Source organism: Equus caballus, chromosome 8 (genome assembly GCF_041296265.1).
Source record: "Equus caballus isolate H_3958 breed thoroughbred chromosome 8, TB-T2T, whole genome shotgun sequence".
Taxonomy (NCBI): Eukaryota; Metazoa; Chordata; class Mammalia; order Perissodactyla; family Equidae; genus Equus; species Equus caballus.
The window spans coordinates 13,045,029-13,073,025 of NC_091691.1; the positions used below are offsets into that span (position 1 = coordinate 13,045,029).

The 27,997-nt window shown below is 48.9% G+C and overlaps 2 protein-coding genes and 1 long non-coding RNA gene across 4 annotated transcripts in view; 2 read left to right on the forward strand and 1 right to left on the reverse strand.

Annotated features, from left to right (window-relative positions):
• The window catches only part of LOC138915187 (cationic amino acid transporter 4-like), a 22,777-nt gene extending 9,572 nt beyond the window's left edge, over positions 1-13,205 (forward strand). Inside the window, 5 exon segments of the mRNA XM_070219965.1 lie at positions 9,225-9,678; positions 9,680-10,247; positions 10,716-11,356; positions 11,594-11,702; positions 11,804-13,205. Coding sequence (XP_070076066.1) covers positions 9,225-9,678; positions 9,680-10,247; positions 10,716-11,356; positions 11,594-11,702; positions 11,804-12,003 — 1,972 coding nt within the window. The 3' untranslated portion in view covers positions 12,004-13,205.
• Positions 1,717-4,276, forward strand: LOC138915189 (uncharacterized). Its single transcript, XR_011420773.1, has 2 exons — positions 1,717-1,978; positions 2,807-4,276. It is a non-coding gene; the product is annotated as an uncharacterized lncRNA (long non-coding RNA).
• Positions 13,206-13,220: 15 nt separating the features above from the next.
• On the reverse strand, positions 13,221-27,986 carry LOC138915185 (neuroblastoma breakpoint family member 6-like). Of its 2 annotated transcripts, none has more exons than XM_070219908.1 (10): positions 27,778-27,986; positions 26,758-26,836; positions 25,950-26,164; positions 24,822-24,870; positions 23,984-24,198; positions 22,850-22,901; positions 22,022-22,080; positions 19,745-19,981; positions 17,197-17,411; positions 13,221-14,220 (listed from the first exon to the last, which is right to left on the reverse strand). In XM_070219908.1, exons 1-9 carry the CDS (start codon positions 27,920-27,922, stop codon positions 17,206-17,208), a joined length of 1,257 nt encoding a protein of 418 aa, XP_070076009.1. In that variant the 5' UTR covers positions 27,923-27,986; the 3' UTR covers positions 13,221-14,220; positions 17,197-17,205. The 2 variants fall into 2 exon arrangements, with proteins under 2 accessions (XP_070076009.1, XP_070076008.1); XM_070219907.1 differs by having other exon boundaries at positions 21,905-22,080.
• Between the last annotated feature and the right edge of the window lie 11 nt (positions 27,987-27,997).

Sequence of the window (27,997 nt, forward strand, 5' to 3'; positions counted from 1 at the left end):
TGGTCACAAGGTGAGCACAGCAGGTCAGCAATCAATCCTTAGTTTAGGGAGAGATGCTTATCTTTAAGGAAATGCCAACGTGGGGGAAGTTACATCCTTATCTTTAACGGCACTTTTCTTGTCTTTGGGACATAGTAAATACTTAAATCACTTATACAGTGCATGCTCACTGGGCCATGTCAGGCCCTTTTGGTAAAACAAGGTGAGGCTGAATTAGTTTTAACCCAGATGGCCTCCTCATATACTCCAGTATATCCTATATGTTTGTCATTTATTTATCACAAGATTGGAGTATTACAGGGTGAGGAGGTGAAAATGAATATACCCCGTTGCAAAAGAGAGTCTGTTATAGATTGAAATCTTCACTCTGCATCTCTGGAGAGCGAGTATTGGGCTACTGAGGGACACAGTTTATTCTTTTTCCTAGTAATGTGCATGCTAAGAATCCTACTTCATTTGCATGTGTAGACCAGAGACTAATTGGGACATCTTTTGAAGACTCATCCTCTTATATCAGGATGCGTTTCTAGCAAGGAAAATAGGAGACTTGGAGTGTGGTCTGAGGGCAGGGAGATAAAAATGCCTTTCTCATTACAATTTCTAGTGGCATTCAATTTACATAACAAACTTCTGCCCAGAAGGTTTGCTGGTCAACAGTGGGAGACTAGAAAGGCATGATGAGTGTGATCGGGCCTAAAGATGGAGTGGGCTGAGCTATGGGCCATGAAATAGGCTGCCCGGAGACTCTTAACAGCTTGAATATAATCAGAGGTGAGAGGTAGGGATAAGCCTCTGAAGGGATAGTAGAGGAAGTCCCACCAGTGTCAATTAAGAAATACAGTTCCCATCCTCTAGTTTAATGGTAGGCTCACAGGTGCAACTGAGGATAGGCTGACCCCATCATTTAGGGGAAAATGCCTCTCAGGAGGAGAAAAACAAGCCTTCTGGAGGTGCTGGGGCCTAAAAGGGGCGTATTTTTTAAGCTTCCCCTTCTCTTAAGAGCAGTAGGATCTGTTTTCAATGCCCTGGTTTCTTGCAACACCTCCAGTTGTCTGGAGGCAAGTAGGGAGGCCTCTGAGTGGGCTGTAATTTACTCTCGGTTGCATTTTTCTTCTCTAAAGATCCAAGTTGTAAAGCCAGAAGAGTTGCTTTTAATTCCTTGTCTTTTACTTTCCTGCTGACTATTTTCAAAGAATTGTGTAGCAGCCTCCATTATTACACTTACTCGTTGCCCTGACCAACCACCCACACTGTTTGGAATTTGTTGTTTTATATGAGGAAGAAAATTTCCTGCTGAAGCAGAAATCAGGAGGTTCCCGTGCTCTGGGGCTTCTGGGTTTAATGCAGTGTGACTTTGAAAGGTTTGTATGACAAGTTCAACAAGGGCTTTTGGATGTTCCCCCTCATTCTGAGTGCATGATTCAATTTTTGACCAGTTCACTGTAGGAGGAAATGCCTCTAAAATCACTCCTGTTAAACCTTGAATATCAGCCTCTAGCAGAATCACTTCCTGGTCATTTGCAGGAGGGCCTGGGACAGGGTCTGGCCACCTCTTTCCCCTATGAGAGTGGGTTTCCTCCAGGGGGCCGCCTGGCCTGTCTGACAACTACAGTGTAATCCTGGGCTGGAAGGACCCCCCTTAGCAGCCAGTAGAGGTCTCTGTGGGTGGGGTTATGAATAGCCACTAACTTTCTAATCCCTCTCCAAATTTCGTAGGCTCTTCTGACAATGGAGGCAGGAGAGTTTCATAATTTAATAGATCACCTGCTGTCCAGGGGACATGAATTCTCTGCAGTGGACGTCCAGGATACATCCACAATGGACCCTGCATGGAATGCCTGAAGATGACAGAGCCCTGGGAAGTAGGAGGATAAGGGACAGCAAAGCCAGCCTTCCTGCCTCTCCTGGCTGCTTCTACTGAATTCACTTCCTGGCTTTCAGCATTTACACAGGTGACCTGTGTGCCCCTAGCTTGGAGGTGAGGCCTGAGTGCCCCTGTAAGTCTTCTAAAGAGAGGGAGGTGATGCTGGGCAGCTGAATGCTTTATGGAGAAGTTGGAGTTTTAGGATCTAAGGGAAGTGGCTGAGGAACTGGCTGATGAGCTAAGTCTTGAGAGGAGGAGTTTAAGCCAGGGGCCCAGAGATCGAGAAGATCTTGTGGGGAGTCAGGGACAGGGCCTTGGGGTTCCAGGGGAGTATAGGAGGGAGGAGAAGGAGGATTTTCATTTAATTTGCTTTTTAATTTTTGTTCTAAGTCTGACTTCTTTCAGTTTATTAAGAGATTCCCTCAGGCTAGCCATTATGTTTTTGGGGGTTTTCTTTTTAATTTGATCTTCCCTGAAACAGCAGTAACACAACTGCTTGTGATAAGTGCTTTCTAAAATATTTTTCAAATATAGAAGTTTTTCTAATTCAAAAGATGCGTCATCTGGCCATTGATGAGTGGGATCTCCAATTGTGTATTTATTCCACTAGTGATTCAATGCAATGAGCCTTTTTAAGGAAAGACCTGGAGGTAACTTTCCAGGCTTACAATAAATCTTTACCCTGGATGCAGGAGACCTCCCTTGGGAGGACACAGATGATGTAGCTCTCATGATCCAAAATGCTCACTCCCCAAAATAGAGAGAGTAAAGAGCTTTGTTGCATAGGCAGTAAGGATGGTGTAGTGAAAACGGTGTCTCCGGTGTCCCTCCAGAGCTTGAGATGCCTTCTGTCACAAACCCACTAATCAAACCAGCCATGACATTCCCTTGAGGCAAAGCCTAATCCAGAGCAGTCCCCTAACTCTTTTCAATTCTCTGAAGCCTGAGAGAGATGAGGAAGCTGCAGAATAAAAGAATGAAGCTGGCAGAAGTTGGTTCATGAGGTTTAAGGAGAGAAGCCATCTCCATGACATGAAAGTGCCAGGTGAAGCAGCAAGTGCTGATGGAGAAGCTGCAGCAAGTTACAGCGAAGATCTCGCTAAGATCACTCGTGAAGGTGGCTGCTCTAAACAACAGAGTTTCAGCGGAGACAAACCAGCCTTATTCTGGAAGAAGATGCCGTCTAGGATTTTCATCGGTAGAGAGGAGAATTCAATGCTTGGCTTCACAGCTTCAGAGGACAGGCTGACTCTTGTTAGTGGCTAATGCAGCTGGTGACTTGAAGTTGAAGCCAATGCTCATTGACCACTCTGAAAATCCTAGAGCCCTTAAGAATTGTGCTGAATCTACTGTGCCTGTGCTCGGTAAATGGAACAATAAAGCCTACATGGCAGCCCGTCTGTTTACAACATGGTTTACTGAATGTTTTAAGCCCACTATTGAGACCTACTGCTCAGAAGAGAAGATTCCCTTCAAAATATTACCGCTCATTGAGAACGTACCTGGTTGCCCAACAGCTATGATGGAGATGCACAGTGAGATTAATGTTGTTTTCATGCCTGCTAGCACAGCCTCCATCCTGTATGCCCATTTTGATCAGGGATAGAGAAGTAATTTTGTCTTTCAAGTGTTCTTATTTAAGAAATACATTTCGTAAGACTGCAGCTGCCATAGATAGTGATTCCTGTGATGGATCTGGGCAAAGCGAATTGAAAACCTTCTGGAAAGGATTTCCCATTCGAGATGCCATTAAGAACATTCATGATTTATGGGAAGAGGTCAAAATATCAACCTTAACAGGAGTTTTGAAGTTGATTCCAGCCCCCATGGATGACTTTGAGGGGTTCAAGATTTCAGGGGAGGAAGTAACTGCAGATATGGGGGGCAGAGCAAGAGAACTAGAATTAGAAGTGGAGCCTGAGGATGTGACTGAATGGCTGCAATCTCATGATTAAACTTTAACAGATAAAGAGTTGCTTCTGATGGATGAGTAAACAAATTGGTTTCTTGAGATAGAATCTACTCTTGCTGAAGATGCTGTGAAGATTGTTCAAATGACAAGAAAGGATTTAGAATGTTAGATAAACTTAGTTGATAAAGCAGTGACAGGGTTTGAGAGGATGTCTCCAATTTTGAAAGAAGTTCTAGTGTGGTTAAAATGCTAACAAACCAGATTGCATGCTACAGAAAAATTGTTCGTGAAAGGAAGAGTCAGTTGCAGCAAACTTCACTGTTGTCTTATTTTAAGAATCAGCCACAGCCACCCCAACCTTCAGCAAACACCACCCTGATCAGTCAGCAGCCCTCAACATTGAGGCAAGACCTTCCCCCAGCAAGAAGATTACAACTCGTTCAGTTGTAAGGTTCAGATGATGGTTAGCATTTTTTAGCAATAAAGTATTTTTTAATTAATGTATGTACATTCTTTTGTTAGATATAATGCTATTGCATACCTAATACACTACTGTGTAGTGTAATTATAACTTTTATTTGCAGTGGAAAATCAAAAACTTCATGTGGTTCACTTTACTGGGGCATTCATTTTATTGCAATGGTCTGCAACTGAACGTGCAATATCCCTGTGATATGTGTGTATTGTTTCGGTTCTTAGATTTAGTTCTCTGATCCATTTTGAGTTAATTTGTGTGTGTGGTGTGAGGTAGGAGTCTGACTTCATTCATTTGCATGTGGATATCCAGTTGTCGCAGCACAGTGTGTTAAAAAGACTATTGTTTCCCCCATTGAACTGTTTAGGCACTCTTCTAAAAACTCAATTGGTCTTCAAGAGAATGAGAAGACAAGGCATAGACTAGGACAAATATTTGTAAAAGAGATATCTGATAAAAGATTGTTATTCAAAATAGAGAAAGAACTCTTAAAAATCAACAATAAGAAAACTAACAACCCAGTTAAAAATGTGCAAAAGATCCCAAGAGACACCTCACCAAAGAAGATTTACAGTTGGCCAATAAACCTGTGAAAAGATGCTCCATATCGTATGTCATTATGGAATTGCCAATTCAAACAACACTGAGACACCACTCCACACCTGTTAGAGTGGCAAAAATCCAATCCACTGACAACGCTAAATGTTGCTGAGGATGTGGAGCAGCAGGAGTGCTCATGCATCGCTGGTGGGAGTGCAAGATGGTACAGTCGTTGGGAAGACAGTTTGGCAGTTTCTATGAAATGAAACGTCCTTTTACCATGTGATTCAGCAACCATACTCCTTGGCTTTTATGCAAATGAGTTTAAAACTTAGGTCCACAAGTAAACCTGCACGTGGATATTTACAGCAGCTTTCTTCATAATTACTAAAACTTGGGAGCAGTCAAGATGTCCCTCAGTAGGTGAATGGATAAACTCTGGTACATCCAGACAAGAAACGTTACTCAGCACTAAGAAGAAAGGAGGTATCAAGCCGTGAGAATACATAAGACAACCTTAAATGCATATTACTAAGTGGAAAACGCCAATCTGAAAAGGCTACATGCTGTATGATTCTGTTGCAACCATATGACATTCTGGGAAGGGAAAACTGTGGAGACAGAAAAAGATCAGTGGTTCCCAGGTGTTAGTGGGGAGGGAGGGATGAATGGGTGAAGCACAGAGGATTTTTAGGGCATAGCCTAATAGTGTATACATGTATATGTCACTATACATTTGTCAAAACCCACTAAGAGTGAACCCTAAGTAAACAGCGGACTTGATGTGATCATGATGTATCAGTGTAGGTTCGTCAGTTATAACAAATGTGCCAATCTAGTTGGGGATGTTGATAGTGGGGGATGCTGGGCATGTGCAGGGGCTCGAGGTATATGGGAACTCCATCTTCTGCTCAGTGTTGTGTGAACCTAAAACTGCTCTAAAAAAATGAAGTCTATTTTTTAAAAACAATTGACCATAAATTTTCAAAATTGAATGGCCGTATTTTGGGACTCTCAGTTCTACTCCATTGATCTCTATCTGTCTGTACTTCAATAACACGCTATCTTAATTTCTGTAGCTTTCGTAGTCAGTTTAGAAATCAGAACATGTAAGTCCTCCGACTTTGTTCCTTTTCAAAAGTGTTTTGGCTATTCTGGATCCCTTGTATCTGCATCTAAATTTTAGGCTCAGCTTGATAATTTCTGGAAAATAGGCAGCTGGGAGTTTGATAGGCATTGCATTGATTCTGCAGACCGATTTGGGGAGTTTTGCCATCTTGACAATATTAAGTTTTTCAGTCCATGAAAGTGGGATGTCTTTCCACTTATTTAGGTCGTCTTCAGATTTTTTTCAGTGATGTTTAGTAGTTTTCGGTGTACAAGTCTTGTATTCCTTTTGTTAAATTTATTCTAAGGTATGTTTGTACAAAAATTTATTCTTTTTGATACTATATAACCAGAATTGTTTTCTTAATTTTAAGTCTGGATAGTTCATTGCTACTGTATAGAAATACACTACATTTTTATATTGTGTATTGTCTGTTGTATACAAGTCTGTATGCTGCACCTTTGCTGAACTTGTTTATCAGTTCTAATATTTTTTCTGTGGATTCTTTCGAATTTTCCTCCATAAGATCATGTCATCTGTGCTAGAGGTCGTCGTACTTCTTCCTTTCCAATCTGGATTCCTTTGATTTCATGCTCTCACCTAATTGCCATGGCCGGAGCCTCCAGTAAAATGTTGAGCACAAGCGGTGAGAGGACATCCCGAGGTTGTTCCCGATCAGATGGAAAGCTTTCAGTCTCTCACCACTGAGCACAGCAGCCGAGGGTTTTCGTAAATGGTCTTCATCAGTTTGAGGGCAGTCCCTTCTACTCCAGGTGTGTTGACTGTTTTTTTTCTGTGTCTGTTGAGAGGATCAGGTGGTTTTTGTCCTTTGTTCTATTAGTGTGGCATACTACATTGATTGATTTTCACATGTTCAATCAGTCTTGCATTCTTGGAATAAATCCCACTTGGTCCTTTTATATATGTTGCTGGATTTGATTTGCGGGTATTCACTTGAGCAATTGTGCCTCTCTATTCCTAAAAGATGTTGGTTTGTAGATTTCTTTTCCTGTGATGTCTTTGTTGGGTTTGGTGTCAGGGTGATCCTGGCTTTGTAGGATGAGGTGGGAAGTGTTCTCTCTTGTTTTTCATGTATCTTTTAGTGCTTTCTCTTCACTGCATCTTCATGGTGTTGCTCTGTGCAACTGCCTTGCTCAGTGGGGTCCAGCGTTTGGCCCAGCCATATCCCTTGAAGTTTACAGTTTACTGCATCAACCATGCTTGGCCACAGATATCCATTGGATGTTGGTGCCTGTGAAGGGGTGTGTGGTGAGAGCCCCTCTCTGGGTAGATAAAGTCAGTGTTCTGAAAGCCTGCACACCAGCTCTCAGGTTGTCATCAGCAAGGCGTTGGGGGAGCTCCTGTTATAAAATTGCACAAGCCTCTTGGTTTGAAATGCGTTTTTCTGGATTTTTGTGAAAGCATTTCAGGATAAGGCCCAGTTATGTCTAGGCCACACAAGAGCAAAGTACTGGAGCTGTCATCCCTGCAGGAAGTGGGAGCCCACCTGAGAAGTTGCTCGAGACGATGTCAGCCAAATATCAGAAGGGGGCAAGGGGGCGGGCTAAGGCAGAGTGTTGTAAGTGGCACCATCTTGTCTGGGAGTCCACCATCCTGTCACCAGCCCACTGAGCCAGACAGCCTGCAGGTGCCCCTGAAGTCCTATTCCACAAACCACATAGAAACCTGACAACATGGAGAGGGTTCTTGGGGAAGAGGATATCTGTTTCAGTTGTGCGTTGCTGGCACGGATTGTCATCATTTTGCTGTAAACAAGTTCACACCCTGTCACACCAACCTTTACACTTTCAAAGAAGTGGAAAGAGCAGAAGGACAAAGACCCCTCAGCCCCAGGAATAAATCAGCCTGGGGTGGGGGGTGGGGGGTTTGATGGTCATGTGATGAGACCCGTGATCTGCCTCCCGTGATGTGGGGACTGGCATGGGCTAGATGCTCAGTCCACGCTACTTCTCACGGATATCCGCAAGTGGGGAGCTGCCGTTAGGGTCCCCCAGGGTCCCCCAGGCTTGACAGGTGCTCCTGTCTAGAAAGGGCTGTCATTGGTGTCTGAGGGGCCCTAGGGATGCCCCAAGCTGGAGGTCATCCCCAGGAGTCTGCTTGCCTCCTTTCAGAACATCGTGTGCAGCTACAAGCTCAGAACAGCCAGCGTGAGTCCTGCCAATTCCCAGAACAGTCTCCAAAGCTGCGCACTCCCTCGTCAACGGTTCAGGGTGGCTTACTGCCATCCCGTTGTGCCCAGAGGTCAGGTGCTGCCCAGGGCCTCTCAGCCAGGTTCATACCCTCGTCTTATCAGCGTCTTGCCTGACGCCGACAGCCCCACAGCTCCCAGTGTGGAGGGGCCTGGATGGTGCCCAGCTGGTGGAGTACCTTTGTTGGGATGAGGGATCAAGGAGGGTGTCTGCAGCAGTGGAAAGCGGGTGGGGTCCAGACCCCCCCCACTCCCTGACTTGGACCTTCACCTCCACAGGCCTCCTAAAACCACCCCAGTGACCTAGGTTAGTCAGTTACCTGGTGGCTTGGATGTCCTTATCTGTGAACCAGGCACAGTAGTTAGGCTTCCCTAGAACCTGGGGAACTCTGGTCTTGACCGTGTGAAGTATTGGTAGGGTGGGCTGAATGCCTGTGTCACCATGACGTAAGGCTCAGTGCTGGATCTGGCGCTCAGGGGTGTGGGCAGGCCCTCGGCACAGAGGGACCGTGGCAGTGACAGCAGGTGAGTCACAGCAACGCTTATGGGGACAGATTCAGGTGAGAGAAAAGGCAAAGGATCTGGTATCAGTGGGCAGTGGCACTACAGAACTGACTCCGGAGGCATCTCTCGGTACCGGGACAGGCACAGAACCCAGGGTGCCACCCACTCCCAGAGGGGTGAGCTGATATACCAGCCTGGCAGGGTGGGGGATGGGGGGATGAACATCTCTAACTGCACCCAGGGCCACAGAGTCACTTGTGTTCTGGGTCCTGGAGCCCTGGCCCAGCTCCCTGGAAGCCTCTGGTTTCCACCCTGCCCTGGGATCCCAGACCACTGGAGCGGTTCCTAGCCGGGCTCCCTGGGGCGGCACCCTCCCCACCCTCAGGGCCCCTCCCAAACATGCCCAGGTCCCCCTCCACCAGGCTCCCTCCCTTGCCCCGGAGGCAGGCCAAAGCAGTCTCCATGCTTCCCTGTGACCCTGACCCTGCCTCATCCAGCCCTCCGGGCAGCCAGTGGTTCAAGGCTTCGGTCCTCAGGGCAGGGTCAGAGCAATGACTGAAGGCTGGTCAGGATCCATCGGGGCAGCCTGTCACTCCTCTCTCGCCCTCGTAGGTGCCAGCAGCCGGCTTGGTGCTCCTCTCAGCTGCCCACCATGGCCTGGGGACTGCCCAGCACCGCCAGCCTGGCGCGCTTCTGCCAGAAGCTGAACCGGCTGAAGCCACTGGAGGAGTCCACCACGGAGATGTCGCAGCAGCGCCACCTGACCGTGCTGGATCTGATCCTGCTGGGCATGGGTGCTACGATGGGCTTGGGCCTCTACATGCTCACGGGCACTGTGGCCAAGGAGATGGCCGGCCCTGCGGTGCTCGTGTCTTTCAGTGTAGCTGTCATGGCCTCCCTGCTGGCAGCCCTATGCTACGTGGAGTTGGCAGCACGTGTGCCCCGCAAGGGCACTTCCTATTTGTTCACCTATGTGTTCATGGGTGAACTGTGGGCCTTCCTCATTGGCTGGATATTGCTCATCCAATGTCTCATTGGTGGGATTGCCATGGCCCGCACCTGGAGCAGCTCACCTGGACGCCATCTTCGGTCACCGCATCCGCAGCTTCACCATGGCCCATGTGGGCAGCTGGCAGGTGCCGTTCCTGGCCCAGTACCCGGACTTCTTGGCTGCTGGAGTCATACTTTTGGCCTCCGCATTTGTCTACTGTGGAGTCCACATCTCTTCCTGGCTCAACCGCACCTTCTCTGCCATCAGCTTGGTTGTCATCCTCTTCATCGTCACCCTGGGGTTTGTCCTGGCCCATCCGGAGAACTGGAGCACTGAGGAGGGCGGCTTTGCGCCGTTTGGCTTCTCTGGCATCATGGCTGGTGCTGCCACCTGCTTCTATGCCTTCGTGGGCTTTGGCGCTATTGCTGCCTCCAGCGAGGAGGGCCAGAACCCCAAGCGAGCTGTGCCTATGGCCATCGCCATCTCAGTTGGCCTGGTGGCTGGTACTAACATCCTCGCCTCCACTGTGCTCACCCTCATGGTGCCCAGGCACAGCCTGGACCCTGACTGGGCACTCGCTGATGCCTTCTACCAGCGGGGCTACAGCTGGGCGGGCTTCATCGTGGCGGCTGGCGCTGTCTGCGGTAAGAGGCCCTTCTGGGTAAGGTGGGAGAGGACAGGGTGGTGGGGCCCTGCCCATAGCCTCCCAAGACGACATCTCCATCTGGGCCTGTGTTCCCAGTTGTGTCCTGGGCCCAGGAAGGTGCTAGTGATTAGACTCGCCACCCAGGCTTTTTGGGAGGGACCTGCTCACCACCCCTCCCAATCGTACACAGAATGTCGGTTCTGGGCATGTGCTGCCAGGTACTTTCCTGGTGGAAGGACTCAGCCTTCATCAGATTCTCCAGTGGGTCTGTCACCTGAACTGGGCTGTCCCATTCCTGGGTGGTGGGGGGGAACAGTTCAGTACCCTACCTACACTCAGGCTCACTCTGAGAGCCCAGATAAACTCATGCCCCTGTTACCAAGGGGCCACCCATGCTCTGGCCCCGATCAGCGACCACAGGTGGGCTTGTCCACCATGCTGACTGGTCTCCCACCCTCTGCCATAGGCATGACCACTGTCCTGTTCAACATTCTCTTTGCTGTGCCACGCATCGTATATGCCATGGCCACTGACGGGCTCTTCTTCCAGATATTTACCCGTGTGCACCCTCGCACACAGGTGCCCATAGTGGGCATCCTGGTGTTCGGGTTCCTCATGCCTCTCTTGGCGGTGCTGCTGGACCTTGAGGCACTGATCCAGTTCCTGTCCATTGGCACCCTGGTCACCCGCCCTGTTGTGAACACCAGCATTATTGTGCTACGCTTCCAAAAGTCTCCTCCATCTAGTCCCTTGGGCTCAGTCAGCCCTGGCTCTGTGGCTGAGGGGTATGAGGACTCCTCAGGACACAGACGGCTGGAGGACACTGAGCAGCCCTCAGCCCCTGAGCCTGGGCAGCTGTGACCAGCCCTGAGGCCCTTCCTTGGCTACATGAGTGGATGCAGACCTGGAGTCGCTGTGGCCTGGGCACTCCGTGTCCTGGTGGTGTCAGCCATCACTCTGGACTGCGTGCTGGTCTTTGGGAAGTCGGCCCTGTACCTCCCACCCTGGGGCCACACCCTGCTGCTCCTGCTCAGCTCCGTCGTGTTTCTGCTCAGTCTCCTCGTCCTGGGGGCCCACCAGCAACAGCGCTGGCAGGATGCCTTTCAGGTACTTCCTCCAGCCAGCACCCCTCACTCTCAGCCCAGCCAGCTCCCTTCGCGCCTTCCTCCTCTGCCGTGGCAGGATACACCAGGGTTCACGGAGTGGGGGCGGCCAGTACCCCATCCCCCTCTTTCTACATGGCGAGTGGGCCCTTGTCTCTGGAACCTCCACAGGTGAAGAAAGTCTCTGTGGACTCCCAAGAAATCAGGCCCTGGCCCAGCAGCCCTGCCCTTGCCCCCTCAGGTTCCCATGGTGCCCCTGATTCCAGCCGCGAGCATCCTCCTCAACGTCTTCCTCATGCTACATCTGAGCTCCCTGACCTGGCTGCGCTTCTCCGTCTGGCTGCTGATTGGTGAGTAGGGATCAGGCTGGGACCCTGGGTTGGCTGCAGGAGGAGGGCAAGCAGGGAAGCTGGGCTGGGACCTGCCCCTCAGGCTTGTACCATCCTTAGAGGACTTGTGGTGTATTTTGTCTACGGCATCTGGCACAGCAAGGAGAACCAGCGGGATCTGCCGGGGTTGACTGCCACACGTGGCAGCCTAGAGGAGACGGTGCAGGCCGTAGATTCCCTAAATCCAGAAGACACAGCCCACCTATCCCCAAACCTCATGTCTCTTAGACGACTTGCACCAAAGAGAGAGATCCAGACCTAAGAAATGGACTAAGCCAAACCAATCACTCATCTGTTCCTAGATGGAATGTTTGTTTCTCGTTCAGTAAACCTAAGCATGTTAATGGGAAAATCATGTAGCAGACAGGTGTTCTAAGGTGACAGAAGAAAAAACCAGAACTAGAGAGTCAAAGAGTTCAGCTCGTGAAACAATTCCCCTCAAAAGCAATGAGCAAACATAGGATCACTGAAAAATGACATCCTGAAGTGAATTCAATGTTCCTGACAAAGCATTTGTGGATACGAAGAAACAAAACTTCACACAAGAAATACTCAAAAGAGAACTGGGTACGAAACAGGAAATGAGAAGTTAGAATTGGCAGAACCAAGGAAAAAAATGAAGAAAAAGAAAACTCTCTGAAAAAAGGCTAAATGGCAAGGTTCATAAGGGCAACATATTTGTTCAAAATTATAAGAGACATTGAATAAAGTAAGTATCAAGCAGAACAAAAGCAAAGAAAAGATATTGAGACAGGATCAGAGAGAAAATCATAGATTCCTGGGAGAAATAGACTGGAATGGTCAACTCCAAGTTCTATCCTCTTAGAACCAAAAGACTTGAAAAAAAGAAAAACAAATTCCTCTCAAGTTCCAGACATTCCCAAAGTTCCCCACCCCTCAAAGCCAGTGCACACACAACTGGGAGAAAATGGATTTACATTCTCCATCTCAACAGAACATACAGAGCAAGACAATGTTTTCAAAAAGTGAATAAGTCATTGTGGGCAAGTCCTTTACATTCCGCCAAGCTGTCCGTGCATCAGGCAGCAGAACGAGAGAGTTAAACATGCAACCCCCGGGGAGTCCTGATTCCATCACGGCAAGTCTTTGAGGGACCAACTCTACCCAATAAGAGATGACTGAGGAAATGTGATTCATGGGGGAAGCTTTAGCACATAAGTATGAAGAGGAGGAACAAGAAGATTTCTATTGACTTAAATCCATATCCAACAAAATCAATCCTGAGTATAATGGATTATGCTAACGCATGTAAAAAATTCACGAGTCCACAGTGACAGTCACAACAGAAACTTTAATGGTATGAAAGGGGGAGGGAAGGTTCTTTTCCACAGCACTGTGCCAGCAGCTACAAGTATAGAGGAATGACGAAATTAGAAAATGTCCAGTGTACTAACAGGAATACGATAAGTGACACACAGCAGGGCTCATTAATGATGGTAAAAATTTTAGAGAAAGATCTTTAGAGAAGAGGATATTCATACACTCTCAAAGTACCGCTCACCAAATTGCTAATGATAGAAAGAAAAAAAAGGCCTCTTTACAATGAACCGATCTCGTGGGCCCTCCAGAACAAAGTGACCAATGCTAGTCACACAGTAACGGTGGTGGATAAACTGGACATCCTTGGTCTCCAGGGGGCTGCGCTAGGACGCTCACAGCAGAAACTAACTGTACAGTGTTCTTGGCAGAAGGGTGATTCTGAATTTCATCAGGAGGAAATGGTCAGACAACTTCAGAATGCAGACCACTGAGCCAGACGACTGACCTGTGCCCTGCAAACAAGGCCACATCACCACCACCACAGACAACCACAAAAGGGTGAGGAGATATTTTTGGTCCCAAAGGACTAAAAAAACACAATAACATAATCCTTTCAGTCCTTAGGAAGCGAAAATATCTCTTCTCCTCTTTGTGGTCGTCATTTTGCGGTGGCACTGACTGTTGGAAGAAAGGTCAGTTGTCTTGTTCAATGGTCTACGTTCTGCAGCTGTCTGATAACGACCTCATGATGAAATTCAGCCTGCACATTCTCAACAAGAACACTGCACGGTTACTGCTGTCTGCTCCTAGCACAGCCCTGCTGGTGGCAAAGAACGTCCGGATCGACACGTTGTCTTTGCCCACTTGCTCCTGATTCTGGTTTCGTAGGGGATGGGAATGGAGAGGAGTGAGGGGTAAGGTCTTTCAGAACCGTGTGTGCATCTAGGCATTGGGCTCCTTTGCGATGTCCCACAACTGGAGGCTGAGGGGCTGGGATTGCTCCCATCGAAGCAGGCTTTTGGAGTAAACATCGTGGAGAGTGGTTTGTGCTTGTGATGTGGATTCTCAGCAAAGGATCCCTCTGGTGTTCTGTTTGGGCTGGAGCTGGATTGGCTGTTTTAGATGTGTTGCATCAAGTGGAAAAGCGACTTTGCATAATGGGGTTTCTTCTTTTCTTGGTTTCGGAAGTCCTTGGTATCTGAGAGAGAGAGAAAAAACAAGCCAGTGTGAGTCTTTGTCAGGTCCTGCTGCGAGCTGAGCCTGGAGGGCTGGCTACATGGTGACAGAGGCCAGGAGCAAGCTGAGCTCCTACTGGGAGGAGGAGCTGAAGGGGAAAGGGAGATCCAAAGTTAGAAGAAGAACCTCCCTAAACTTCCATCCAGTCTGCGGTGCAGCATCCAGGGAGCCCTGTCCTCGCCCACCAGGAGCTGGTGACGTCCGATCTCAGAGCTGCTGCAGAGCCCTAGCCAGATCCCCACCACCCTGTCCTCAGCAGCCACTTCACTCCTGAATCCCATTCGTCTGGAGCAAAGGGATGGTTGTCTCACACCTCCCAGGGAGGGATGTGCTCAGCATCCATCACACATTCAGAAGCAGACTGCTGTCGGAGGGAGGGGACCCTTGGCAGAGAGGCACACCCTCTTTCTCTCTCTGTCCCAGCACTCTGAGGAGGAAGGGCAGGCGATGGGAAGAGGTCCGGCATGGAAGAGCCTACAGGGACCTCAGAATATATCCAAATCCACTTCCACCTTCTGCAGATGAGGAGTGGGGATGCCAGGGGGCTCAGGCATAACTAAAGCCGCCTGAGCTGTTATTGACAACCCTGGGGCCAGAACTCAGACCTCTCCCTTTGTGTCCATTTCGGGGAAGGTGAGAGGAAAGGCTTCAGTACGGAGGTGTCGACAGGAAGTAGATACTGCTGGGTCACCTTGGCTGGACGAGAGTAAGGCTTTACAAAGAAATATTCTCCCGAGGGCCTGAGGAAGAACCCCACAAGGGGAAACGCACAATGGAATTAGCAAAAAAACAACAAGGAGTATAACCGTGGATGCACTGGTTTTCCTTCAGTCGTCCTGTTGATTCCACACCAGGATACACCTTAGGGCATTGCTAGGAATATTCTCAACGTCTAGACCAGAAAGTCTCTGAAGGGGATGCAGAAGGCAACTGGTTTGACTAGGTTCTCTTCCACCTGCCCTTTGATTCCCCCAAAGCACTCCCTCGGGAAAGATTCCTTTTTAAGATTTACGCCGGTGTAAAGAATGGCATAAAGAAGCATAAACCTAACTCTTTTTCCTAACGTTCAATTTATTTACTATTATATTTTCTTTAGGGGAATGAACATAATGGTTCTCTTTGAGGATTTTACTTAATGACCAAAATTGATCAATAGTAAAATTTTCCAACTGTAGCGCCAAACCCATTGGACTTGATTTCAATTTGATGGACTGTGAACTTCACATTTTACATGATAAATATGAAAGAAGGGACTGGCGTGGTGACATAGTGGTTAAGTTTGCACCCTCTGCTTGGGTGGCCTGGGGTTCCCGGGTTCAGATCCCAGGCATGGACAGACACCCCACTCATCAAGCCATTCTGTGGCAGACTCCCACATACAAAATAGAGGAAGATTGGCACAGATGTTAGCTCAGCTACAATCTTCTTCAAGGAAAAAGGAAGATCGGCAACAGATATTAGCTCAGGGCCAATCTTCCTCACCAAAAAAAGAAAAGAAAGAAGAGAAAAAAATTAAAGAAAGTACTAAATTCTGTTATTTGTAATAGGGAGGTATTGTTATCTGTAAACTGGGTTTCTATGTAATGTTTATTTCTCATTTTATCTTGTATTCTAAAAAGTTGGAGAAAGTCTTTTCCAAGCAGAGTTCTTCTAAGTCTAATCCATTCATCTACCTCTTTTTCTTCTTGATTTTCTGGCATGTTATACAGATAGTACAGTTGAGAGAGGAATACAATTCCATCAAGGACTGATGGATACTCAGACATTTCAATGAAGCACTGACATGTTTGGCACATTTCTATGCTGAACCTGAGGTCATAGGAGACAAAGGGTTCTTCTTATCTCTAGCTGCATAAAAACTACTTGAGAGCTGTCTAAAAATACTGAAGCCCGAACTCCACCCCAGAGCATTTAAATGAGAATCTTGAGTTGTGAGGTCAAGGGATTCATCTAAACAAAAGTCCCCAGTTGCTTATTACATGGCAGTACTACTGCCAGCTCCGAGGAGGCCCTGAGGTGGGGACACTCGGTCCCTGGAAGCCCCATGCAGACCAGCCAAGGGCTGAGGAGAAACCCGACACCAGGCCAGTCCAGCACTCCCACCCAGGCTCTCAGTGAGGTTTTTTCTTTTTAAAGATTTGCCCTGAGCTAATATCTGTTGCTAATCTTTTTTGTTTTCTTCTTCTCCTCCTTAAAGCCCCACAAGACATAGTTGTATGTTCCAGTTGTGGGTCCTTCTAGTTCAGCGCTGTGGAACGCTGCCTCAGCATGGCCTGATGAGCAGTGCTAGGGCCGTGCCCAGGATCTGAACCGGGAAAATCCTGGGCTGCTGAAGCAGAGCGCGTGAACTCAACCACATGGCCATGACCCAGCCACTCGTTTAGTTTTTATAACCGGGGCTCTTTCTCCTCAGTTTCAACACTTCCTATTCACATGGAGAAGTCCAGGGTTAAGGGTTGTCCTAGGTCGGGTTCCCTAACACATACAGGAGGAATATCCATGTGCAAGTGATCCGTTTGGACAATGCTCCCAGAAGCAAGAGGCAGTGGAGTTGGGGAAGCAGGGAAGGGAAGGCAAAGAAGCCAAGAAAGTGTGTGATTTCAGACAAAGCGCAATGTGTTCAGTGGCTCAAAGATGCTTTGTGATGAGGAGGACCATGGGGCTGGGCTTCCCCTTGACTAAGAAGAAAGGTGAGAGGGAATATCAGGACAGCGGCAGTGGAAACACAGCAGAGGTCAGAGTGCACACAGGAGACGGAGATGGAAGGGCCTGGCACAGTGGCAGCCCCCACGGAGGACAGAGGTGAGACCAGACAGAGGTAGCACCAGATGTTGAACAGAACAAACAAGGGAGAGAAAAAAGAGCAGGAGACTGAGCTATAAGCTTAGACAGAGAGCACTGAGGAATAAGTGCATCTGAGAGCCCCAGATGGGCTCACCTCTGGACCCTAAGCTTGAAGGCCAGGGAATCTGCATGCTAGTCTCCACTTGCTGAGCCGCAGTTTTCTTTTGAGAATCCTCTGTTGGATGACAATTGAGGCATCAATGTGGCCAATGACTTGACACCCCTGCTTGCTGGCATCCGAACACTCAAGAGCATCACCCTTCAGCGTGGGAGGGGTCTTCATCCTGAGGGATGCGTCCAAACCCAGCTCTGAAAAGAAAACCACAGCCAACAGGATCCACAGTTATTCACGACCCACAGTGACTTACTCCCCACCCGAGAGCGACATCGAATAAGGAAAGTGGCTCGAACAACAACGGCCATCTGAAAGTCCGTGGGGGTGAGGTGAAGCCAATGCAGACAGTGAGATTTTCTTTTTTGTCGATCTTTCTTACAGTGCTCAGTGGTGATGAGATGGTCAGGAGGCAAACACACTCCCATTTGCCAAAAGATATCAAGAAAAACAGAATTGATAAAGACAGTGTCTCAGTAGAGAAGACAAAGGGAATGAAATCACACGGACAGAGGTTGTCCTACTGGCAGGAAGGAGATTGTAGAGATCACGCAGAACCAGAGTGCACGGGAAAACATAGGAGAGAAAAAACTGGGGGAGGGTGAAAGCAGGGGAGTTTACAAAACTTGCATATATATATGTCATATATGTACCCTATACAAGGTACACACAAAATACACAGAATGTATGACATAATATATAAATACATCTATGCATATGTGTTTTTTTCTCTGATGGAACAGATGAATAAATAGTGATTTGGAGGCATTGAATATGACATTCTAATCACTATTCTGGTCAGTTGAAATTGGAAAACATTTAGAAGTGCAAGAAGAAGGAGAAAGCCTGTGGCGAGAAACAGATGACCCGTGGAACACCAGGAGGAGGACGGTGAGGATAACACAAAGAGCATTGACGGAATCTCCAGAGAAGGATCGCTTACGTTCCCCCAAATTCCTCTGTGGAAACCGGATCCCCAGTGTGATGGTGTTTCGAGGTGGGGCCTTTGGGCGGCACGTCCCTCATGAATGGGATTAGTGCCCTCATAAAGGAGACCCCACAGAGCTCCCTTATCCCTTCCAGCACGTGAGGATGGCGCGAGGAGACAGTCTCTGTGAACCAGGAAGGGGGCTCTCCCCAAACCTCGAAGGTGCCAGCGCCGTGATGTTGCACCTCTCAGCCTCCAGAACTCCAATAAATAAATTTCTGCGGTTTCTATGTCACCCAGTCAATGGAATTTTTGTGCCAGCAGCCTGAATGGACTAAGAAACTATCGTTGGCCAAAAAACCTGGCGTGGAGCCTGGTTTCCTCCTCAGGCCCCTGTGGAAAGTGAGCAGGAAAGAGAGCGACTAGGCCAGTGAGGCTGAGTCTTGGCTGGGATTGGGGAAGCCAAGGAGAAGGAAAAAGAAAGGCTAGAGGGTGAGAAGACAACTCAACAGCCCAAGATCTGACGGCACTTGTCAGGGCTCCGCCTCCCCTGACCCTCACTGAGACTTTCTGTAGGACCTGTCCACGAGCGACAGGGCGCTCCTTGTTGCCCCACCTCCGCTTGAGAACATGGGTCTCTCCTCCTTCCTCAGAGGACACCGTCACCTCAAGGATGAGCACCAGGCAGCTCCAGGGCCCAGGAGGAGATGCTGAGAGTGGTGGAGGGTGAGGAGGAGCAGACCCAGAGGAAACGGATGTCAGGGTCTGGAAGCTCAGTTGTAAGCAACCCCTCAGGATCCTGAGGAGAAAAACACTGAGGACATGGACTTAGAGATGAGTAGAGCTGGTGAATTAAATCGAGTCTCCTAAAAGAGACTGACTTGTGCACTTTAAGGATGAAGGTGGCCCTTTCCATGAAACAGAGGGGAAAAAGTGAAGAATAAGGAGGAGACTGAGCCGTGCACCAGTGTTTCCATGGGGACTGAGTGTGTCTACGGCAGTGTTACTGGGGGCACCTAACAGGAAAACTGGCCTGATGATGGATCCTGAAAGACGAGGGGAAAATGGGCAAACGTGCCTTTCTGACAGAGAAGGGAAGATGGGGTCCAGAGAGAGTGGAGACCATCAAGACTGCTCTGCATCAGATGGAACAAGGCACGCAGAATCATTTTGTAAGTGTTAAAGCACCAGAAAGATACGGGGGTAGATTTGACATACTCATAGTTGTTAGCAAGCAATTTTTATTGAATCAGACACTGTAGAAATGATGTCCTTAATACTCCCAAGAGTATTAACGCAGTATGAGTAAGAGTATGGAATGCAGACCTAATTCTCAGGGGATTCAGATGAGGGAATTGGGATGTAAATACCTAAGAGATTAAACAACCTGGCCAAGGGAAACAGCGGGTAAGATGTAAACCCGGGACCTGGGGCAGAGCTGATCCTAAAGCCCAGGCTCTCACCACCTCGCTCTCTCAGAGCCTCACGGCTTTCAACCTGACCTGAAGCGAGCACGGGAGAGGCCCCATTGTCGCCTCCCCCCACTACCCTGTGACGCCCAACACGTGGACTAGAGCTTCCTATTCTTCTTTTCTTTCTTACCTTGGAAGAGTGAACCTCGGTTTGCGGAAACACTGTTGGCTGCACAGCTCCAGGTGGTGAAAGAAAGACCAAGCGTGGCTTTGCCATCCCCGCAATGGAACTGGTCCAGCTGCAGCCCCAGATAATTGCTCCCCCAGCTGCTTGGCTCCAGCTGTGCTTGTGAAGTTTGCATCTCTGTCCTTTGGAAACTCAAGTTTCCACTCAAAGGCCCTTGCTGACAAGCCTCCCAGGAAGGAGCTGAAACAAGAAGTGGTTTCAGTAGGACCAATCCGAGTTTCCCGTTGCTAAGCTCTCCCAGACCACTCATTTCAGAAGTCACTGCTTGTCAGTGGTCTCAGGAAACAAACTCAGACTTCATGTGTATGAAGGAGATGTCGCCATGACGTGTGTGCCTGGGGAGGCCGAGATGGCAGGTGCCCAGGCTGCAGTGGCCCTGAAGTGGACAATCACCCACTGATTGGGAGTCCAGAGGGCTTTGCATGGGCAGATGAGGTCATGCCTAGTACTCTGTTAGTAGTAACCTTAGTCCAGGAGCCTACAGAGAAGGTTCTAAAGAGGACTCAGGACATGGGGGAGAAAGAGTTGCTGGTGTCTGCCCAGAAGAATATCAGAGGAAGGGAAGAAGTATGGTCCCAAGGCTTCTGTTTCCAGTAAGAAGGGAGTTGGCAAACTGTAGACCAAGTTTGGAATCTTTGCAAAGTTCTGGAGCCTTTTGACCTTCGTTTTCTGTAAGTTTTGGCTGCCCTCCACCCACCCACACATATATATATTCTTTTGCCACTTGGTGGGGGGGGGGGGCAGGTAGTAGCGGCTGTAAGTAATGAGGTAGAGGTCTGAGACCCTTATAAGAAACTTAGGGGCCAGAGGTGCTACGGCATCAGGCTTGGTGTGGTTCTTCAGGGACGTAATATGCTGCACAGTCCTTATGTTACACACTCTTCCGGGGGTCTGGGCTTTAGTCCCTAATCCAACATGTTTCAATTTCTTCTGTGAAATGAAAATCTATTCTCAGAAAGAGGGCTACCCAGAGACCTGAAATAGCCTCAGACCAGTCCAGGTCAGGCTAAGGCGGGTCATAACCCCCAGGGCCTTCTCCACACCACTGTGGGTTCCCCTTTCTCCTCCCCTCTGCACATCCTCATTGCCACCAATGTTTGTTTTAAATGTTTCGTAAAAATCTCATTTTGGATGGTGTTACCATGTAGATTTCTGACAACACACTCTATGAGACTCTCATCCTTGACACCTGGATCCATGAATCTCCTTCTGCTTCTCTGATCCTGTCCTCTCCACACAATGAAACGTCTGAATAATCCAATCACCCAGAAGTCCTGTTCTCATCATGGTCCAACTCTACACATGCAGACGCCTCCCCCTGCCTTTGTAGTCCTTCTGTCCTGTGGCCTCATGTTCTTCTTTGCTCATAAGTTAGACGAGGGTCCTATCAGGCACACTGGTTGTTGACATTTCCATGAGATTAGAACACTAAGACGTGCCTCATGCTTGAAGCTCTAACCCACACATGGAAGAAGTCACTGAGCCTACACAAAGGATGAAACTCATGGCCATTTATGGAGGAGGGGAAACCAGAGCCAGAGCTCTGGCTTCATTGAAACCAAGGGGCACAGGCAGGATGCGGCGTCTAGGATCTCGTTTTTAAATCTTCAGAGGGAGGTAGTCACCCCAGAGGAAGTAGAGCATCAGCTTTAACCCCCAAATCATGAGAACAGACCTCCAGAATAATTGAGTAAAACTGTTCCACGTGTGGATAGCCAGAGAGGAGTGGGAGACACTGCTCAGGAAATGCAATTAGCAGAAACACTGCAGGAGATGAGATGTGTCATCTTAAAGAAAGAGGTCTGACAAATACCTACTGTGCTCCTGCTGTAGTGCTGGCTGTGAGGTGGTCATGATCCCTTCTCTCTCCCACCTGGGGAAAAATGGCTTGCAGATGCCCCTGAGGGACAGGCTGAGAGGGACATAGCTAGGGACTAGGGTGACAGCACAGCTCCCAAGCCCTCCTGAAATCTGTACTTAAAACTCGGTCCAAGAGCCTGCAGAAAGTATCTCTCTACCTGGCCAGCCGTGGTGAGCTTAAAAAATATGGAGGCTAACTGGGAGACCACTTGGATTTATCTGCTTTCTAATGGGAGTACTCACTGGCTGCCTCCAGAGTCAATCTGACTTGAGGCTCATCACACGGAAAGGCAGTGCTTCTGAGGGGTTCCCCGGAGGCAGACAGATCATGAGGACTGGAAGGAGTCGAATTCTGTTCACCTGATGGATCTGGAAGGATTCCATTCACAATCTCCTTCTCCTGCAGCTCCCTCTCCAGACTGGTGAGAGAGGGAAGAGAAAAGAAGAGATCAAGAAGGATTAGACACCACAGTGTCCCAGCTGGTTCTGATTGAAGGGTAGGGTCCAAGGAACTGGGGCAAAGCCTGGCTGTCCTGGAACAGGAGAGAGGGAGAGAGAGAGGACGAGAGTGAGCAGAACGTGCTCAGTGCACTGGACCCACAGTGAGGGTGTCGGGGCTGCGCTCTCCCTGTAAGACAGTCGCATCACACTCGGAGACCTATACAATGGCTTCCAGTTTGTGAATACATTGTGTTGAATCTACATATGGCAGCCCAGCGAATGCAGGCCTCGGAGGCATCGTGGACTCCCAGAGATCTTGTGCCTTCTAGGCCATTTTCTGTCAATACTGTGACCTGTTATGTTTTTTTTTTTTTAATTTTGTCTAGATCCTTTCTGGCTATGCTATACCTATGAAGGACCTAAGGCCATCAGTTGGGAAAGCAGACATGCATCTCATCCTTGTTTTAGCCTTCCAAGAGAGAACAAGGGATTTCTTTCAGGGCAGGAAATCCCTGAGAGTTCTTAGTTCCCCTTGTCAGACCGAGGCCACGAGTACCACAAAGACAAGAGACAACCTCGTTCAAAGGGCTTTGCCATCGTTGCTGGAGTGAGCGGAATCAGCAGCAGGGGCGGTGCTGGTTCCCCCTTGCCTGTGAACCCTGGGGCTGTTTGGCCCTCAGGGTCTTTCTTTCAGGTGCTCTCCCCACATTGTACCCTTGCTTATTAGCCCTCCTCATTCATTGTTACCTGGGGCTCAGCGATTCTTGTTCTTCCTCCTCGTCATCGTCTTCCAGGTTTTCTGCAAACAAAATCCAGACAGAGATGAAATAGTGCCCCTTCACCCGCTACAGACACAAAGGCCTGCCTGGGCACGGACAGCAATGACCTGTGTATGAGGGCAGGACACACTGAGAGAGTTGTACTGACAGCCCCATGTGTGACTTTGAAGGAATGGCCTGGGATGGTGTCCTGACCCATCAGGCAGAATGTCCTTGATCTGCTGGATCCCCATCATGACGTGCTCTGAGTTTAACTGCGTAAAGATCAAATATCTTTTGTCTCCAGGTCATTGGGCAGTTGTCCAGTTTCCCTCTGGAATTCTCTAGTTCTCTCCTCCTCCTTCCACAAAGCTGGTTCCCTAGTCTCAGTGACTGTATGTCCACTCAGAACCCCCACATAGACCCTACTCCTTTCTCTAAAAGGAGGATAGAAAACCCCATGACTCACCCCTCCATACATCCCGGGACTTCACGGGGACCTGCATGTTGGCTTTTATATCATAAGAGGGGAAAATATTCTTGTGGAAAGTGTTCTGTTACAAATCAACGTATCTGCCCCAAGATTTTCAGATTATAACCAAATAAACCCCAAACAGTTAGGAGTATGATCCCTTTCTGAAGCACATTCATGAGCATTCCCTCCTTTAGTAGTTACAGCTACCAGGCAACACATCTTTTGACCCATTTTACAGATGAGGAGACGGAAATCCAGGAAGGAGAAATCAAGTACTCGCCTGTAGCTATAAAAGCCAGAGCTCAGGCAAGAGCCCGAGGAGCTCTGGCTCAGTCCAGGATTTTTCACTCTAACAAGCTGCCTCCTGTCACGTCCTCCTTTGTGTGCTGTGACACCAGGTGGAGGCTGCCTCCTGCCCCAAAGGGCACGGTCCCTCAGGGCGGAAGCAGGCCCTTGGAGCACTATGACGTCCCCCTGTGCATTTCTCCCCTCTGCTCCCACCCAGCCAGTCGTGGTCCTGTCATGGCTCCAAGTGCGATGTGGACACCAGGACAGCTGGCGAAAGCGTTATGAGGGGAGATGCCGAGGCTCTTGTCAGCCAGGGACCTTGGAGGGGCTCAGCGCAATCAGGGCTTCTGGCCGCCTTACCTGGGCTAAGCTTGCGGACAAGGTGCTCTGCCAGCCTGGATCCCTCAGCCAGTTGTTCTTGAAAGCCCTGTCCCCAGTCTCTGCCAATGTCACTGTGGGTGAGGAGGTCCCTGAGGTCCTGATGGAGGAGGACAGAGAGCTCTCTTCCTTCCCGTAACGTCTGGCGTATCCGGGTCAGCTTTCGTGCATGATCATGAATGAGGAAATGGTATTTCCTAGGCGGGAGAGAAGAGAAATCCTGAGTGGAAATGGGGTCATGAGAGATGATAAGCAGTTTGAGAGAGATTTTGGTGAGAATATCCCCAAAAGGCCTTCCAAGTAGAAATCTGCTCATTTTTGGTGGACCACATTTTTTCTTCTTTCCTTTTGCATTTTACACACAGTGACCCAGTGAAAACATGCTCCTGAGACACTGGAGACTGGAAGAGATCTTGGAACTTCTAGGCCTCCTTCTCTAAAGGTTGAGGCAAAATAGGAATGTTTATTTAGTCTGGTTACTTTCCTTGTCATGAAATACCTGCCAACACGCTCAGGCCCACATGCAGAGAGCAGGTATGGACCTGACTCTGGGTTTTGACCCTCCGGAGGAGAAGAAGGCATGTCTGAAGGGGCAGGACGTCTCTAGGCCTGGTTACCTCACTGGGAGTGAGACAGACTCCACATGCTGCAAAGAACAGGGACGATCCAGATGGGGGGAGTGGAGGAGACCAGCACAATCAGCCAGTTTTGTGCCTCCTTGCTTCAGGAAAGCAGCTGCTTTTGACCTCTGCGTTTGTTCTTTCCAGAACCCTCTCTGCATTTGATTGCACATTACCCTCCTCTGATCCTTCACTGTTACCTGGGGGTCAGTGATCCCAGTTGTTCTTCAGCCTCCTCTTCGTGGTTTTCTGCAAAGAAATTGAGAAAGGTCCATTTAGACATGAGCTAGTTGCACTTCACCCGTTACAAATGCAGGTGCCTCTCTGGGCCTGGAGACACGAATTACCTCTACATGAGTTCAGAAAGGTGTCGTGTTTTGTCTGTAAAGAAATGGGCTGCCGTGGTATTCTGATGGATCAGGCAAAGTGGCCCTGATCTGATGGGTCCCAGATGGCATGCTCTCGTGGAACTGGGCAAGGAGTTAAAAATTGATTTGGTTACCCAGATCAAGAGATGCTCCTCCAGCTTTCCTAGGGGCTCCTCCCACTCTCTCCTCCCTCCTGCCACAAGGCTGGTTCCCAAGCTCAGTGACTCCGTATCTCATCATGCCTTTCACAGAGAACCTCCTCCTTTCTCTCAGGAGACGAAAAACAATTCTGTCCCATGAGTCTCACATGACTTGGTCCTTCATGGGGACTTCCACGTCTGCTTCTACCGTTCACCAGGAAAATTCTCTCCTCGTTAAGTGCTAAGTATTCTAGTGTAAACCCACATCCCACTACCAGATTCTACCATACCCAGCACTGAAATCAACCCCAGTGAGTGACCCTAGCATTGTGAAAGTACGCTCATAGGCCTTCCCTATTGGAATGCTACAGCTACCATGCAACACATGTGTTAATCACGTTAGAGATGAAGACACTGAAATCCAGGAAGGATACATCCGTCCCGCACCCACTGTTAGAAAAGACAGAACTCAGGCTGGAGCCTGGGAACGTCCACGCTTAGCTCAGGGCCCTTTTCAGCCTTACTAGCTGCCTCCTATCATGTCTGCCTTTCTGTGCTCTAACACTGGGTGGAGGCTGCCCCCTGTCCCAAGGGCCATGGCAAATGAGGGAGGAAGCAGGCACTCGGAACACTATCACCTCCACCTTGTACATTTCTCCTCTCTGTCCTTCCACCCAGCCGCTCCTGGTCCTGTCATGACCCCAAGTGTGATGTGGAAACCAGGACAGATGGCAAAAACATTAGGAGGGGAGAAGTGGAGTCTCTTGTGAGCCGGGGACCTTGGAGGGCTCAGCACAATCAGGGCCTGTGGCCGCCTTACCTGGGCCGAGCTTGCTGACAAGGGCCTGGGACAGCCTGCATCCCTCAGCCAATTGCTCTTGGAAGGCCTGCCCCCGGAGGTTGTTAAGGTCACTGCGGCCCAGGAGCTCCTTGAGGTTCTGATTAAGCAGGAGGGATAGCTCTCTTCCTTCCCGTGTCTTTAGGCGTAACTGGGTCAGCTCTCGTGCCTGAAGTCGAATTAGAAATTCGAACTCCCTATGTTGGGTTAGAAAGGAAAACGTATAATTGGAATTGAGTCAAAGGTTCTTAGGACCTCCACAGAGGTTTCTATGAGAACATCCCCCATTTGCCTTCAAAACAGTTTTTGGACATGTTTGGCAAATGCCTAAATAGTTTTGAAAGCTCCATCAGCGGCCAGGCAATACCAGCTCCTGAGGCATTGCAGACTCCAGCGTTCTTGTACCTTCTAGGCCACCTTCTCTCAGTGTCTAACATAATACCATTTTGGGGGGTCTAGTTACCTTCCCTGCTGTGAAATACCTGCCAACGACCTAAGATGAACTCTGCAGAAAGCGGATGTGAATCTCACCCTGCCTTTAACCCACCATCCATGAGAGGACACGTGATGTCCGGGAGTACAGGAAATCCATGAGAGTGGTTGGTTCACCTTGGTTCAGACTAACTCTACAAGTACCAGAAGGAGACTGCACAGCCCCATTCAGAGGGCTATGTCGTTGTTGGTTGAGGGAATGACAGGACTGCAATCTGCAGGTTTGGGTGACCATCGCATCACAGATGTGGTCACCTTTGTGCTCCTTGATCTTTCTAGGACCCTTTCCATACTTTACCTGTCCTTTACCCTCCCCTGGTCGTTCATTTTGGACAGTGGTTCTCTCTCTTCCACATACTCCTCGTCTTCATGACTTTCTGCAGACAAATTCAGAAACGTCTACTCAGATATCGGCCCGGCCCTGGTAGATCATCACCCCCATGTCCTCTGCCCTGAGTCGAGCAAACAGTTAAATACGTCTATTTTCACCAAAGATCACAGGGAACATGTCAGCAGCCTTCAAGAGGTGTTGCCGAAAGAGTCAGCTTGGCCCGAGCAGACACCCTGGTCTTTGGTGAGATAGGTGGGATTGTACACCAAGATGAGACTGATGGATGGAATCCATACACCCCACGGAGGAAAGCTTGTTTGGCGCTTTCGAGAGGCCAGGATCCTGGGTGATTCATAGAGGTGGGGCCACCAGGGCCCATGCCTTGATTTCAGCGAAAACTCCAGACATGGAAAGACAGAGGTATCTTTGTCTCGTTTCTCAGCAGACTGTTTAGCAAGGACAAGATATCTCAGAGGTGAGAGAGACCAGAGTCCAGAGCTGAGGAACCATGGTAACAACATCTCCAAAGAAATAGGCAAGACTACCACCCTACTTGGACAGGCATTAATGCTCAGTTCAGGAACTCAATTAGGAAGAAACTTACAGGAGAGATCGGAGGGCCTATCTTTCTAGAAGGAGCTCATGGAGACTCCTGTTGTGCAGGAGCATCAGTGGTGGCTGGAAGCGTGTTATGATCTCTTGAATCTCCCCACTCTGGTTTACCTGGTGTTCATCAGCCTGTGCTTGGCATTGGGTCCCAGGGTGACAGAGATTTGATCTGGGACATGGAAGGGTGTACAGCTACTTGACCCACCCGATGTGTGTGCTTACAACTGAATCTTAGATTCTGATTGAAACCAAGATGGGTCTCCAAGGCCTGCCATCAAAGAGACATTTCTGTACCTGGACAGAGGTGTGAGCACAAAGAACATGGAGGCTACCTGGGAGACCATTCGGAGCTTGTCCTCTTTCCAATAGAGTACTCACGGGCTCCATCCAGACGAGAGCAGATTTCATGCTCATCAGATGGGATGGTGGGACTGTCGGGAGGGTGGCAGGAGTCAGACAAGTCATGGTGACTGGAAAGAGCCAAATACTTTTCATCCAAAGAATCCTGACACGCATCATCCATTTCCTCCTCCTCCTGCAGCTCCCAGCTGAGCCCAGAGGCACAAAGATAACAGAATATTAAACGAGGAAAGACTGG